The 13,991-nt window shown below is 36.4% G+C and overlaps 3 protein-coding genes across 35 annotated transcripts in view; all 3 read right to left on the bottom strand.

Moving 5' to 3' along the window:
• The window catches only part of gbp3 (guanylate binding protein 3), a 26,593-nt gene extending 20,734 nt beyond the window's left edge, over positions 1–5,859 (bottom strand). For 5 of the 28 annotated variants that reach the window (XM_087239740.1, XM_087239741.1, XM_087239744.1 and 2 more), the window contains exons 1-7: positions 5,783–5,859; positions 4,790–4,990; positions 3,600–3,724; positions 2,955–3,064; positions 2,680–2,867; positions 717–956; positions 349–626 (exon numbers count right to left, since the gene is read on the bottom strand). In XM_087239740.1, coding sequence (XP_087095866.1) covers positions 349–626; positions 717–956; positions 2,680–2,867; positions 2,955–3,064; positions 3,600–3,724; positions 4,790–4,982 — 1,134 coding nt within the window. In that variant the 5' untranslated portion in view covers positions 4,983–4,990; positions 5,783–5,859. Of the gene's footprint in view, positions 1–348; positions 627–716; positions 957–2,679; positions 2,868–2,954; positions 3,065–3,599; positions 3,725–4,789; positions 4,991–5,135 lie in introns of all 28 variants that reach the window. The other 23 variants (XM_087239728.1, XM_087239727.1, XM_087239726.1 and 20 more) reach the window with 12 other exon arrangements.
• LOC147846472 (uncharacterized) overlaps positions 1–13,991 on the bottom strand; it is a 563,173-nt gene that overhangs the window by 98,444 nt on the left and 450,738 nt on the right. The gene's annotated exons all lie outside the window — the stretch shown is intronic.
• The window catches only part of nlrb5 (NOD-like receptor family B, member 5), a 39,506-nt gene continuing 34,182 nt past the window's right edge, over positions 8,668–13,991 (bottom strand). For all 6 annotated transcript variants that reach the window (XM_087241308.1, XM_087241307.1, XM_087241310.1 and 3 more), the window contains 3 exons: positions 12,347–12,500; positions 12,119–12,148; positions 8,668–12,001 (listed from right to left, as the gene is read on the bottom strand). In XM_087241308.1, coding sequence (XP_087097434.1) covers positions 11,718–12,001; positions 12,119–12,148; positions 12,347–12,500 — 468 coding nt within the window. In that variant the 3' untranslated portion in view covers positions 8,668–11,717. The remainder of the gene's footprint in view (positions 12,002–12,118; positions 12,149–12,346; positions 12,501–13,991) is intronic.

Here is a 13,991-nt window from a genome sequence, read left to right as displayed (position 1 = left end):
TATAACCTATTTTAACTCATTTTAATTAGTTTTTATCTGTTTTTAATCATTTTTATTGTCTTCATGTTATGTTCCTAAACTTCTCTTTTTTATTCCTGTTTATGTAAAGCACTTTAAATTGCCACTTTGTATGAAATGTGCTATATAAATAAACTTGCCTTGCCTATACACACACACACACACACACACACACTATATAAGTGCCCATATATGACATATCTGTATGAGACCTAGCTTAATGCTATGCAATTTCTCAATCAAGATCCAATTTCTTAATCCAGTTAAGTTCCATTTCATTGTTATTTTATCTCTCCATGGCTCTCCATGGTGTTTCAGCAGGTACTGTACCATGAGCTCTTTCTGGTAGATCTGGTCCTTGTCACTGAAGGACATGTTGATGAACACTTTGATGGCCTTCTCCTCTGCCAGTGTGTGGATTCTAGACAGCTGATCTGGGTCCAGTGGAGGCTGAGCCATCCTGAGCATCTCTTCCTTGTAAATCTGCCGGGCTTGATCAACTGCACGAACATTCTGGATCTTAGCCAGAGACACGACTGCATTTTCTAGACAAATAACGTTTCCACTGCTTATGGCCTCGACGTAAATCTCAGCAAGATTCCCCAGAGCTATCAGGAAACACAACTCTATAGGTCAGTCATTTGTCTATTAATCGTGTTTACAAAATAACTCTTGTATTCTTTAAAGATGGTACAGACCTGTTCCGGTAATTGTATGTCCTCTGACAGTTTTTGGCTGTGCGTTATCGTAAATGTAACTACAGAAAGTGTGTGCTTGATGAAGGAACCTTGAATCCAGCGTTTCATCAGACAGATCCTCTAACCTTCTCATGTATTTTCGATAAGCAGGTCGAGGAAACAAAAAGCATTTCTTCTGCGCAAAAAACTCACACAAACAGCGGCGTGGCAGGTTATACCGCTGTGTTCCAAGTGAGTGACCTAAATTAAGATCATATAGAAGGTTACAATAATGGAATTATAACATATGCTATATACAGTTGAAACCAGAAGTTTATTTGCACTCTAAAAAAAGAAACATAACCATTTTTAAAAATGTCTGACGGTAAATCATACTAAACGTTTACTATTTTAGGTCCGTTAGGATTACCTAAATGATTTACATTTGCTAAATGCCAGAATAATGAGAGATTTTTTTTATTTATTTAATACATTTTTAGACATTCAAAAGTTAAATTTATTAAATACATTTCCTTGGTATTTTTTAGCTTTGCTTTTAAACTGCATAACTTTGGTCAAGTGTTTGGTGTATCCTTCCACAAGCTTCTCACATTAGTTTGCAGGAATTTTGGCCCATTCCTTCTGACAGAATTGGTGTAACCGAGTCAGATTGCAGTCTTGCTCGCACAAGCTTTTTCAACTTTTCTTTAGGATTGAGATCAGGGCTTTGTGATGGCCAATCCAAAACATTCACTCTGTTGCCCTTGAAGCACATTTAAATTAATTTGGCAGTATGCTTAGGGGTATGGTCCATTTGTAAGACCCATTTGTGGCCAAAGTTTTAATTTTTTGGCTGATGCCTTGAGATGTTGCTTCAGTATTTCTACATAATGTTCTTTCTTCATGATGCCATCTATGCTGTGAAGTGGACCAGTCCCTCCTGCAGCAAAACAGCCACACAACATGATGCTGCCGTCCACATACTTCACAGTTGGGATGGTGTTCCTAGACTTGTAAGCTTTCCACTTTGTCCTCCAAATGTAACACTGGTCATTATGCCCAAACAGTTTAATCTTAGTTTAATCAGACACACAGGATATGTCTCCAATAATGTGTCTTTTTTCCAGTGTAATTATTCTAGCTTGTCGATTTTCCCATGTTGTCACACAAGGAAGCAGTGTGTTTAAGGTTTTCCTTAAATAATATTCTACAGTTGTGCCTCCGATTAACTCAAATGTTGTCAATTAGCCAATCAGAAACTTCCAAAACCTTGACATCATCATCTGAGCTTTTTCAGAGGCAAAATAATTTTATTGTATGTAAACTTGAATTTCAAGAAGTTACACCAATTTCTCAAAAAAAAATATCTCTCTCCTTATTCTGCTATTAAGCATAAAAGAAACAAATTTGATAATCCTAACTTGCCCAAAAGAGAAAAAGTTTAGTCACATTAACATCTGGCTTTCTTTAAATGGTTATGTGCCTTTTTATACAGTGTATGTAAACTTCTGGTTTCAACTGTATATCATATTATGACTACTAATTTATAGCCTATCAAGCTCAATGCCACTTATGTAATACCTTGTAGAAACTCTGAAATGTGCTGTATGTAAAATCATTGATGGCAAAATACTATTTTAATGTGAAGGGACATGTGTAAGTAAACCATTTGTATGTTTACAGGCACTAGCCATAATGCTGTTTTCAGCAGTACTTGAGTTTAAAGGATGAAATCCATTGTTCATATAAAAAAAAGCTGTAATTGTTTTAGGAAAATTTGTTTGGAAAGATTTCTCAAATAATCAAACAGATGTACACTCTAGCTTTAGGAACAAGAATATACGGTCATCTAATTCAAATAAGGCCATTTGTACTTTAAATCGGATGGAAATGTTTTTCAAAATGACTATAGATGATCTATGATGGTGTTTGTGACTGTGTGCTTTATGTACTTTATGTGTTTAATGTCAACTCGTTACCTCACCTTTTTTAAGCTTCAGTGCGCTCTCCAGATACTCATCTGATGTCATCCATTCGTCCTCTATTTCAAACTCCAGATCGAAGTCCTGAACAGCCCAGACAAATGATGGGAAAACATGCATGAATTCTGCAGACTCATCTTCATCACCTTCTGCCTTCACTCGGATGTTCTCCGGCAACTCTGTAACATAGCTACATTCAGCACTGCTCAGGAGGAATAACACTGCTGCTGTTCTGTGTTTATTATCATAAATATTCTTTTATATGTGGGAAGGATACTGCAGCTTTTCCACTGCCTCATCATCAATGACCCCTAAACTGTTGTACACCAGAACACTGCTGAGAAGAACAGCCAGACAGAAGATCCATTTGTCATTCTTCTCTTTCTCCTGAAATATTAATAAAATGTGAGAATTAAAGTTACTTAAGGATACATTTAATTTAAAACTGATCTGTAGGAACAAGTTAAAGGAATAGTCCACCCAAAAAGGAAAAATGTACTCACTATATATTGACCCTCAAATGGTTACAAACCTTTGAGTTTTTTATTCTGTTGAACACTAAAGAAAAATGAAAACAGTGAACATTAAAAGAAAGCTTAAAACCTGTAACCATTGACTTTCATAGTAGGAAGTTCAACTACTAAGGAAGTCAATGGTTACAGGTTTCAGCTTTCTTTAGAATATTTCTTCAGAATATAAATCGTTTGTATTCAAATAAAAAAAAAAAACTCAATAGGTTTGAAAAAGGAAGAGTACATGATGGCAGAATTTTTATTTTTGGGTGAACTATCCCCAAGTGCTGTGTATTTCCTTGTCCCTTTGTAATTAATGCATGGAGAGTGAACACAAATGCACATGTTAAAATTTGGTTCATATAAAGATAATGCTTCTATAGCTTCCGCCCTGTGATTTTCATACACACCTGCACGTCACCCAATCCTTCTGTATCCAGCAGCACTAGAGTGTGTCCTTTTTTCGTCGGGTGAGGGATACACCACATCCAGATGCCTTTGGTCTCTGACTCAATAGTGTAGCCGAGAGAAAAACCTGAGGAAAAAAATGACAATCACAATAACAAAAACAAAATTTGATATAATTTGTGTCATGCAATTTGTATTCAAATAAATTTATGTAGACTATGTTTCTGAAAAAGGCAACACAGTGGCTCAGTGGGTAACACTGTACACCTCACAGCAAGAAAAATCGCTGGTTCGAGTCCCAGCTGGGTCAGCTGGCATTTCTCTGTGGAATTTGCATGTTCTCCCTGTGTTGGTGTCGGTTTACTCCAGGTCCTCTGGTTTCCCACTCAAGTCCAAAGACATGCACTATAGGTGAATAAACTAAATTGGCCATAGTGTATGTGTGTAAATGAGTGTGTATTGATGTTTCCCATTACTGGGTAGCAGCTGGAAGGGCGTAAGCTGTGTATAACATATGCTGGATAAGTAGTCGGTTCATTCCACAGTGGCGACACCTGATGAATAAAGGGACTAAGCCAAAGGAAAATAGATGAATTAATTACTGTTTCTGAAAAACTGTTTTGAAGAAATACTTCAGATTTTAGAATATTTTTGGGATGTCATTTCCTTCAAGAAAAAAGATAACCGCAATGATTTCCTACAGATTTTCTGAATATCAGGATTCTCTGTTTTGTTGTTTTTATATTATATCAGTTATGTTAGGTCACACTGGAATTGTTTACTTTATGCTCCACAAAAAATGGCTAGATTAAATGTATTTAAAAACAAAAAGCAAATTTAAGGTATTTGAACTGCTTTTAATACATACAATACAAGAATAGATTACAAGCTCACTAAGGAGAATTACTTTTAATATTTACATTTACATTTAGTCATTTAGCAGACACTTTTATGCAAAGCGACTTACAAATGAGGACAAGGAAGCAATTTACACAACTATAAGATCAACAATGAGTAGAGCTATAGGCAAGTTTTAGGTCTGTAAAGTCTAAGAAAAAATATTTAAACAATATTACTTATCTTTATTTTAATCGACCATGTTGTGTCCTCATTTCATACCAGCATGTAGTCTACTGTTTGTGTTTTACTAGCAGTAGACTGTATAGTGTTTTGCTCAGCATGTAGCTCTCACCAGTTTGTAGTCCTGCCAGGAGGTTCACAAGGTAAGACTTTCCCGTACGGTGGGGTCCCACCACAGACACCACCACCACGGGCTCAATGATCCGATCCAGAATGTCTTTTGCCTGTTTCTTCACACTTAACTTCCCAAATCCGTCATTTTCGATGAGACACACCGGAGCGAACATGGCCACACCAAAAGCCATGGCTAAAACTGGTATAGCAGTAACCAAGAAATAAATCACCGGTAAAAACAAGTAAACAAAACACTGAATAAAACACAAGTCAAGCAACAACATTAACTTATTAATACCGTACAAAAAACAAAAATCCAATAGGCTACATAAAATAAATCTTACCTAAAGAAAGAGTTAACAAAAGAGCAAAGAAGCACAAAGAAAAGCGTTTCTTGTTTAACGTTACAATGCAAAATAACCTTAAGAGTCTCGAGTCTGATCCAAAACGCTGGTCAAAAGCTCCACCCGGTCTGTTATTTTTCCATGAGCAACTACAAGAGTGAAAGTATGCTAGCCTAGCTAGCCCATACATTGAGGTAAGATTTGTTATATATTGTATATTCGCACATTCGTTCAGAGACAACTTGTCACAAGCTGACTATATATTGTTTAACGTCTCCATGGTACTTTAAATATTCTGTCTGAAATCACATAAAATTCTCACTTCAAAACAATATTAGCATTTGTTTGACTGTAAATAGAGTTTTTATAGGCTCCTAATATAAGTCCACATTAACTCTACACAGGCATCAGAAATAATGCTTTTCTGAAATTATATTAAGGAGGACATCCAAATGTGCGAAAATAAAAACAAATTTTACCTTAATATGCTTTAAAGGCTTTTCTTAGTTCGCAATCGGTAAGTTTTATATTCCCACATTCGGACTTCTGCGATCAAAAAGTTTTTAAATCAGCAAGTAAATGCTAAATTCGATCATAAGAAAAATTCACAACACATGACCACGCTTACCTCTATGGAAGGCAGCGACCCTGGCTGCGACGCGTCGCTTTTTTGAGGGACCGTCTACAAATTAGTTTCAAGAACAGGCTGCTAACATTCACTATCCTTGATACAACCTCTCAGTGTTAATAAAAATCATCTGCAAACAATGTCACAGACATTTCTATGTATATAGCCTACTAAAGGAATTTAGAAACATTAAAATGGAAAGAAATCAAAACTAACCATATGATTTTGTTAGCTCACGTTGCTAGTTTTGTGAACAAATAATCTGTGCATGCCATTAAGGAAAAAAAAGATGGGTTTGCCCATTTAATCTTTATTAAAATCTTATCAAATGGGCGTGGCTAACATTTAATCAGACTGCTCCTACTGTCAGTTTTGATAACAAACAGAAATGGTGAGGTGGAGTCTTGCTGGTTTTTTTTATAACTCTTCTCAAACACTTTTCCCAATCTTTCAGAATGAAATGTCTACTTTAATACATCCAATCAGCTCAAAGTAGAAACATTCAAGCCACGCCTACTGTTTTGTCTTTTTTTTTATTCATGAATTAAAATGTACCACCACAATCAGGAGATCAATAAGAGAGATATGAGAGAGGTAAAATTCAAGTTACATTGAATACACAGAGAAAAGAACAAACAAAACAAAGAATGGGGTAACTAAATTACAATTGTACAAAAGTGTATGAAAATAAATAAGTTAAGAGCATTACAGGAGAGCTATCTAACTCAAATTAGAGTCAATAGACAACAGTTCTTCCAAAAATCTGACACATTTTTTGTTGTTACACGTACCGAGAAATTTAAGCAGTGAGTCAACTTCAATCAAAAAATAAAAAAGTTGAAGATACATTCACTAGATTTAAGTGCAGATTCTGAGTAATAACAAATAATTTATTTTAAACTAAAAGATTGTGCAAAGGTGGGAGGGCTGTTTATCTAATGATACAACTCAAACCTAAACTTCTGGACAAAATCACACATACAAAATAAATGTATTGAAGTTTCATCATCCATACCACAAAATGTACAACTACTCAGAATATCAACATATCTGGAAAAAAATGAGCTAACCTGATATATTTTATGCAATATTTTAACCCTTGTATGGTGTTCGGATCTGTAAGACCTGTTTTTATTAATTTTTTTTGTAGAAAAATTAAACAATGAATTAGTTTTTTCAACCTGAAATTCATTTGGTTTGGCTTATTTTCTGTGAAGAACATAAATCCGAAAAAAATTTCAATGACCGCATAATGTACCTCCCCCCACACATTTACATTACATACAGTACAAGGTGTACGGGTCCATTAGACCCAGATCTAATAGAAAGTGTAGGTCCAGTGTTCCCACATTCTGTCCTCCTCCTTTCTGGTGCTGCTGTTTTCTTCCGCTATCCCTCCTTCTCCGCACAAAGTTGCAACTTTGTTGCAAATTAAACTATCTACACTGTCTGCTCTTACATTCCCGCACATTTTACCCTCTCTCTCTTGTGGCAACCAAGCTTTATTTTCTCATACCCTGTCCCATCTGCGAAATAGGGGCATAGTACTATAAATAAGACTTTGCCAGTGGTTCTTTATCACAACTGATCAAGATGGCCAAAGGATTATCTGCTGCGAGGGCCTTGCAGTTGATTGTGGAAGAGAGAGGAGCTTCTGATGATGATGTCCATGACCATGGTGGAAACAATACGAAAAAACAAATCTGTGGGTTTTATTTTTTTTATAACATTAATAATTATTATTTTTTAAATGAGAAGCACAATAATTCATCAATATGATCTAACAAAGGTAAAGGGGAAAATTAACCATGTTTGCTGTGCATATGGCTTGTAATTGGGATTAAGTAAACATTTGTTGAGTAATTTAACATAAAATTGTTTGATAGTGTTAATTTGGAAACCCAAAACTCTAGCGGGTCTACTAGACCCATGAACACTGGCTAAGTAACCAAAATACAAACACCACACAAGGGTTAAAGTGGATTTCTTTAGTTTTATATTATCAAATTAATGCAGCACATTGGAAACTGCTGCACGGAACAATACGATTTGTTTGCTGAAGAATTAGATGAATATGTTTATTGTTATTTTATATCATGAATGTCAATGCTGTCCAGCAATAATGCTAATTCCTTTATATTTTTTTGATTGTATTGTATATGACTTGGGTGACACAGTGGCACAGTAGGTAGTGCTGTCGCCTCACATTAAGTAGGTCGCTGGTTCGAGCCTCGGCTGAGTCATTTGGCATTTCTGTGTGAAGTTTGCATGTTCTCCTTGCATTTGCGTGGGTTTCCTCCAGGTGCTCCGGTTTCCCCCACAGTCCAAAAACATGCGGTACTGAATTGGGTAGGCTAAATTGTCCGTAGTGTATGAGTGTGTATAGGTTTCCCAGTGATGGGTTGCGGCTAGAAGGGCATCCGCTGTGTAAAAAATATGCTGGATAAGTTAACGGTTCATTCCGCTGTGGCGACCCCTGATTAATAAAGGGACTAAGCCAAAAAAGAAAATGAATGAATATGACTTTTGACCAAATGCATTAAACCTGTGGGGATAGCTCTAAGAACTCTAAGAAAAATCAAGATTTTAAAAAATCAAAGCGTTTATAAAACAATAAGTTACCAAAATCATTAAATTAAAATAAATAAATAAATTAAGCCTCTATCAAGCCAATTAGTATAAAAAAAGCGATGCACTATTTTGTCATTTAATATATTGTTTCTCTAGGAACTGCATCACAATAAGAAAAAAATAACAGTTGCAGCTTCCGGTTCATGGGGACTTTAAAAACACGTTGAACTAGATGTAGTAATTTATATACATGTGTAAACAACGTATATGAACGAATACATGTTCATATGTAATATGAATAATGCTGTTTTTTTTTCTTCTTCTTCTTTTTTTGACATTAATTACAAGTAAAGCAAATCAAATCATGGCCAGATTGAGTCTTGTGAACTTCACCGATGGGCTTAAAATGCTACTCTGCTGAAGTACATGTGATTAAAGAAATCTTTTAATGACAACAAAGATATTTATTTTATTTTTTCAGTAATTTTGGTTTATTTATGATTGCAAGATGGTCAGAAAATACTGCATTGAGAGCTACCATATTGGAGAAAATTGTTGTAGCTTCTGGCCCTTTGTTAACATATAAGAAATAAATTCATTCATTCATTTGTAACCGCTTTGTCAGGGCCGGGTCACGGGGGTAGCAGTCTTAGGAGAAAACCCCAGACTTCCCTCTCTCCAGACATTTCCTCCAGCTCCTTCAAGAGACATAGTCCCTCCAGCATGTCCTTGGTCATCCCCGAGGCTTCGTTCCAGTGGGACATGCCTGGAACACCTCCCAAGATAGGCGTCCAGGAGGCATCCGAACATGATTCCCGAGTCACCTCTGCTGACTTCTCTCAATGTGGAGGAGCAGGGGCTCTACTCCAAGCTCTTTCCAGGAGTCAGAGCTCCTCACCCCATCTATAAGGGTGTGCCCTGCCACTCTTTAAAGGAAATTAAATTCGGCCGCTTGTATCCGAGATCTTGTCCTTTGGGTCATGACCCAAAGCTCATGACCATAGGTGAGAGTATGAACGTATATTGACCGGTAAATATCTCTTAGCGCTGGAAGAGATACACATCTTTAATTAAATATGAAATGAAAATACACTTCAGTACAATCATTATGATTATGACTTGAACACATCTATTCAAGTTAAGGTACCACACATTATTTTAATAAACACTATCACAACAATTATGTGTTTTCTTTAATAATTGCAGTGTTAAGAGATGAGTGCTGCTCATCATGTGGAAGAAAAGAATCCAAAATGGAAATCTTTGCACTTGGGTATTCACAATGTTGTTTTTCACTTTAGAAAATATCTATGATTTACTTACATGTATTTGCATAATTGTTTATACATAGTTGCTACATACTACATACAGTAGTAATGTAGTAAGTCTGACTTTCTTTACAGATTCTGTGAGATTCTTGCCAAAGTTTGTTTCCTGTCTCATGGAAACTGTCAGTAAAGAGCTGCCACCAGAAGACTAGCAGTGGTTTTGTGATTTGTAATCAATAATAATCACATGATAATATAATGAAATACGAGATGTGATGCATTTTTTCTTGAATTAGCGTTATGTATTACCTTGCCTTGAAATGGGCCATGGTGTAGTACTGCAAATGTAATACAGGAAAAACCAGCAACAATCAAGAATGCATAATTATATGTCGTCATGGCATCGAAATCAAAAAATGTCATTATAATAGAAGTCAATGGGGCAACAACGGCCACAAACATAACAAAAGGGTAGCAAATTTAGAAAACCTCAAAAGCGTTTTCCCAAAAAATGAGTCAAAATAAGATGTCACCAAAAATCATTCCATTCGTGAAACACAGAGAGATTTGTGGCCAAATTCAGATTCATAATCACCCAAGAAGGGATGAAAACACCCCCAACAGTACTTAAGGGTTAACAAACTTAAATAGGCTACATAAAGAATTTACAAAGTCCTAACAGTTTGCTGATTTCTGTGTGTGTTTGACTGTATTATTGTCATTAGCTCTTCACAAGTTTGTATAAAATCCCTATTATTCTGCACTATTCATGCCTATTGCAAGCTCATGACTCAAATTGTGTTAATTTGTAATACAATACATTTTGTTTATTACGCCAGAGCGCTATCAATTTTGAAGTAAACAGGAACAATCAGATTTTTTGTATTCACTGTCAGTGTCTGGAGCTGTTGCTGCTCTATAATGATGCTCCTAAGAGAATCAGATGTGAAAACCACAATTTAACAAAGGTTTAGTTTTGTCAGTAAAGTCATTTGTGTGGATTAAGCGAATAACAGGATGCTTTCACAACGTGGAAGTATGAGATGGGTTTAAACCAGTGTTTCTCAACCATGTTCCTGCAGCTCTGCACATGATCAATGTCTCCTTAACCAAACTCATTAGCAGACTCTGAAAGACCTGAAATGGGTGTGACAGACAAGAGACATCCAAAACATGCAGTGCTAGTGGTCCTCCAGGAACGTGGATGAGAAACACTGGTTTAAGCGATATATTGTTGACTGACAGCAACCACGCAACAGGAGGTTAAATCTGAGATAACAAACTAAACCGAAAGCTGCTTTACAAAACAAATAACTTTATATATAAAAAACAAAAACATGCATTAATCTACTATGAGCACACATTTTAACACATTTGTAATAATTGTTTTACAGAAGAACCAAATGAAATTATGCTTTTGATTGTCCAAATTAACTTCTTCATTTCAGGATTTGGCATATTGATGTACTTTATGCAAAGAAGACAATAAACCCGCAGATGATCAAGTTCACATATCAGAAACAGAAGGTAAGGGAATGAATGTGCAGTGTTGTGTTTCTAGTATGTGAATGTGAGACCATGTCTCGGTTACTCCTGAAATCCAGTTCATTGTCCTCTTGTAATAGAAAAAACTGTCCAACATATAGCATTATGAACTTTTATTTTGTGCTTTGTTTATATTAAAAATGTCAAAATACAAAACCAAAAATATGACCTAGTAACAGTTGATTAATTATTCTGAAAAACAAGTAAAGGTTTACAAAATGTCAAATGCTTGGCAAGCAAGCAAATTACTTTGACACAAGCAGCATAGTGGGGATCTACAATAGAAAGAATGGAAAGCATAATAGTTTACATGTTATTTTATAGATTCAAAAATATACAAAATGACATCATGCTAAAACACATGAAGCCTCATTCCAGATTTTAATAAGTTGTGTGGTATTGTACAGAGGGTTTGGTGCTCTTTGGTTCATTTGGTTCAATCATGCAAAAGAAAAAGAATAGTTTTACAGCTACTTGCGGAGTTAATATCAGTTCTGAAAACTCTTGTTAGACACAGTCCTGTATATTTACCCTGAAGCTGGAGTTTATGCCTCTTGCTCACTCTTAGCATTACTGAGGTCTGCTAGATCCGCTGTGTCCAGACTCCAGTTCATCTACTAGATGAGGTTCATTCTCCATCAGCAGACGGTAAAACTCTGCTTTCACAGAAGCTCCTCCAGAGTCCAGACCTTTAAACAATCGTCTCATTTTCTCTGTATCTGTATCTGACACTTCTACTTTATTGTATAGTTCATCTGTAATCATGCGTTTGCTTTTCAGGCTGTCAGCAATCGCCATCACTGATGAAACTCTCTGAATGAGTTTATCTCTGAGGGCATCCACAAATTCACTTCCTGATTGAAACAAAACTAATGTTACTCACACTATTGCATCTGTAAAACACAATGACAAGAATAAACATTTAAATGATGTTATATATTAATATAATATATTTTGCATTAAAATCAGACCTGATTTCCTTTTGTGCTGTGAACCTTGACCTGGTGGTATTAATAATAAAAAAGTTCAACGTTTTATTGTCATAAAAACAAAACAAAGAAAAAGTCACGTTCAGCTTTTGTACTTTAATAAGTTGAATTGTTCTTTAATTGCCTTAAGGTAAGATTATAGCTCAACAAAATAAAATGGTAAAGTATATTTCCCTAATCACATGCCTTGAACAACAACTTCATGACTACCTGTAAGTAAAATTCGCCGTTTGTTCCACACTACATTCCTACTTTCAGCTTCATCCAAAATCCCCAATCTGACCTCCTCTGTGTCCACTTCCAGAAACACTTCAAATGTAGGATGATAGTTTGGACCAAAATTATTATGCTCAAAGATCTCACTCTGAAAAAAATAAAAACACCAATATAATGAGCACTTTACATTATTAAGCTGCTAGCTTCTCGTTTTGATTGAGTGAGCAATGTTTGAAGGCCTTCACACTTACTGTTACCACACATTTAGTATGCTAGGCAAACATTAATAGCCCAAAGTTAGGATAGGAACTACAGGCAATGCAAGAAATGTTTATTCTTATTTAATTACCATGACTGAGTCTTTACTATAAATAGCCCCTTCTGTAGAGGCTATTTGCACTATAACTCCATCCAGCAATGTCTCGTTTCAACAAAGTCACACAACTCCCTCTTAACCATAGCTATAGTGGTGCAGTAAAAAAAAGATAAAGAAAACGGGAAATCCTAAACAAAGTCCCAACATTGGATTTACACATAGAGTAAATAGAATACTCTCACTGGTCAATTTATTAGATACACCTTATTAGTATCGGGTTGGACCCCCTTTTGCCCTCAGAACTGCCTTAACTGTTTACATTCCTTAGAGATTTTGGTCTATATTGACTTGATAGCATCACGCAGTTGCTGCAGATTTCAGCATCTATGAAGTGAATCTCCTGTTCCACCACATCCCAAAGGTGCTCTATTGGATTGAGATCTGATGACTGTGGAGGCCATTTGAGTACAGTGAACTCATTGCCGTGTTCAAATCAGTCTGAGATGATTTGCGCTTTATAACATGGTGCGTTATCCTGCACTGTGGTCATAAAGGGATGGACATTGTCAGCAACAATGCTCAGGTAGGCTGTGGCATTGACACAATGCTCAATTGGTACTAATGAGCCCAAAATGTGCCAGGAAAATATGCCTCACACCATTACACCACCATCACCAGCCTGAACCGTTGATACACGGCAAGATGGATCAATGCTTCCATGTTGTTGATGACAAATTCTTACCCTACCATCCAAATGTAGCAGCGGAAATCGAGCCTCATCAGACCAGGCAACATTTTCCAATTTTCTATTGTCCAATTTTGGTGAGCCAATGCGAAATGTAGCCTCAGTTTGCTGTTCTCTTGGAGTGGCACCAGGTGAACTCTTCTGCTGCTGTAACCCATCTGCCTCAAGGTTCGATGTGTTGTGCGTTCAGAGATGCTCTTCTGCATACCTCAGTGGTAACTACTGGTTATTTGAGTTACTGTTGCCTTTCTATCAACTCGAACCAGTCTGGCCATCCTCTTCTGACCTCTGGCATCAACAAGGCATTTGCCCCCACAGAACTGCAGCTCACTAGATAATTTTTCTTTTTTGGATAATTTTCTGTAAACCCTAGAGATGGTTGTCCGTGCAAATGCCAGTTGATCAGCAGTTTCTGAAATACTCAGACAAGCCCATCTGGCACCAACAACCATGCCACGTTCAAAGTCACTTAAATCACCTTCCCTTTCGGGAACTCTACGCTGTGTCTCTTTTAGGAGACACAATGGGATACCATCTCTCTCTTACAACCTTCTGAAGCACAGGTGTAATCAATCAAA

Source organism: Danio rerio, chromosome 2, assembly GCF_052040795.2.
Source record: "Danio rerio strain M-AB ecotype USA chromosome 2, GRCz13ab, whole genome shotgun sequence".
NCBI classification, from domain to species: Eukaryota; Metazoa; Chordata; class Actinopteri; order Cypriniformes; family Danionidae; genus Danio; species Danio rerio.
Note: the sequence above shows the minus strand (reverse complement) of the source record. Positions and strands in the feature narration are given on the sequence as shown.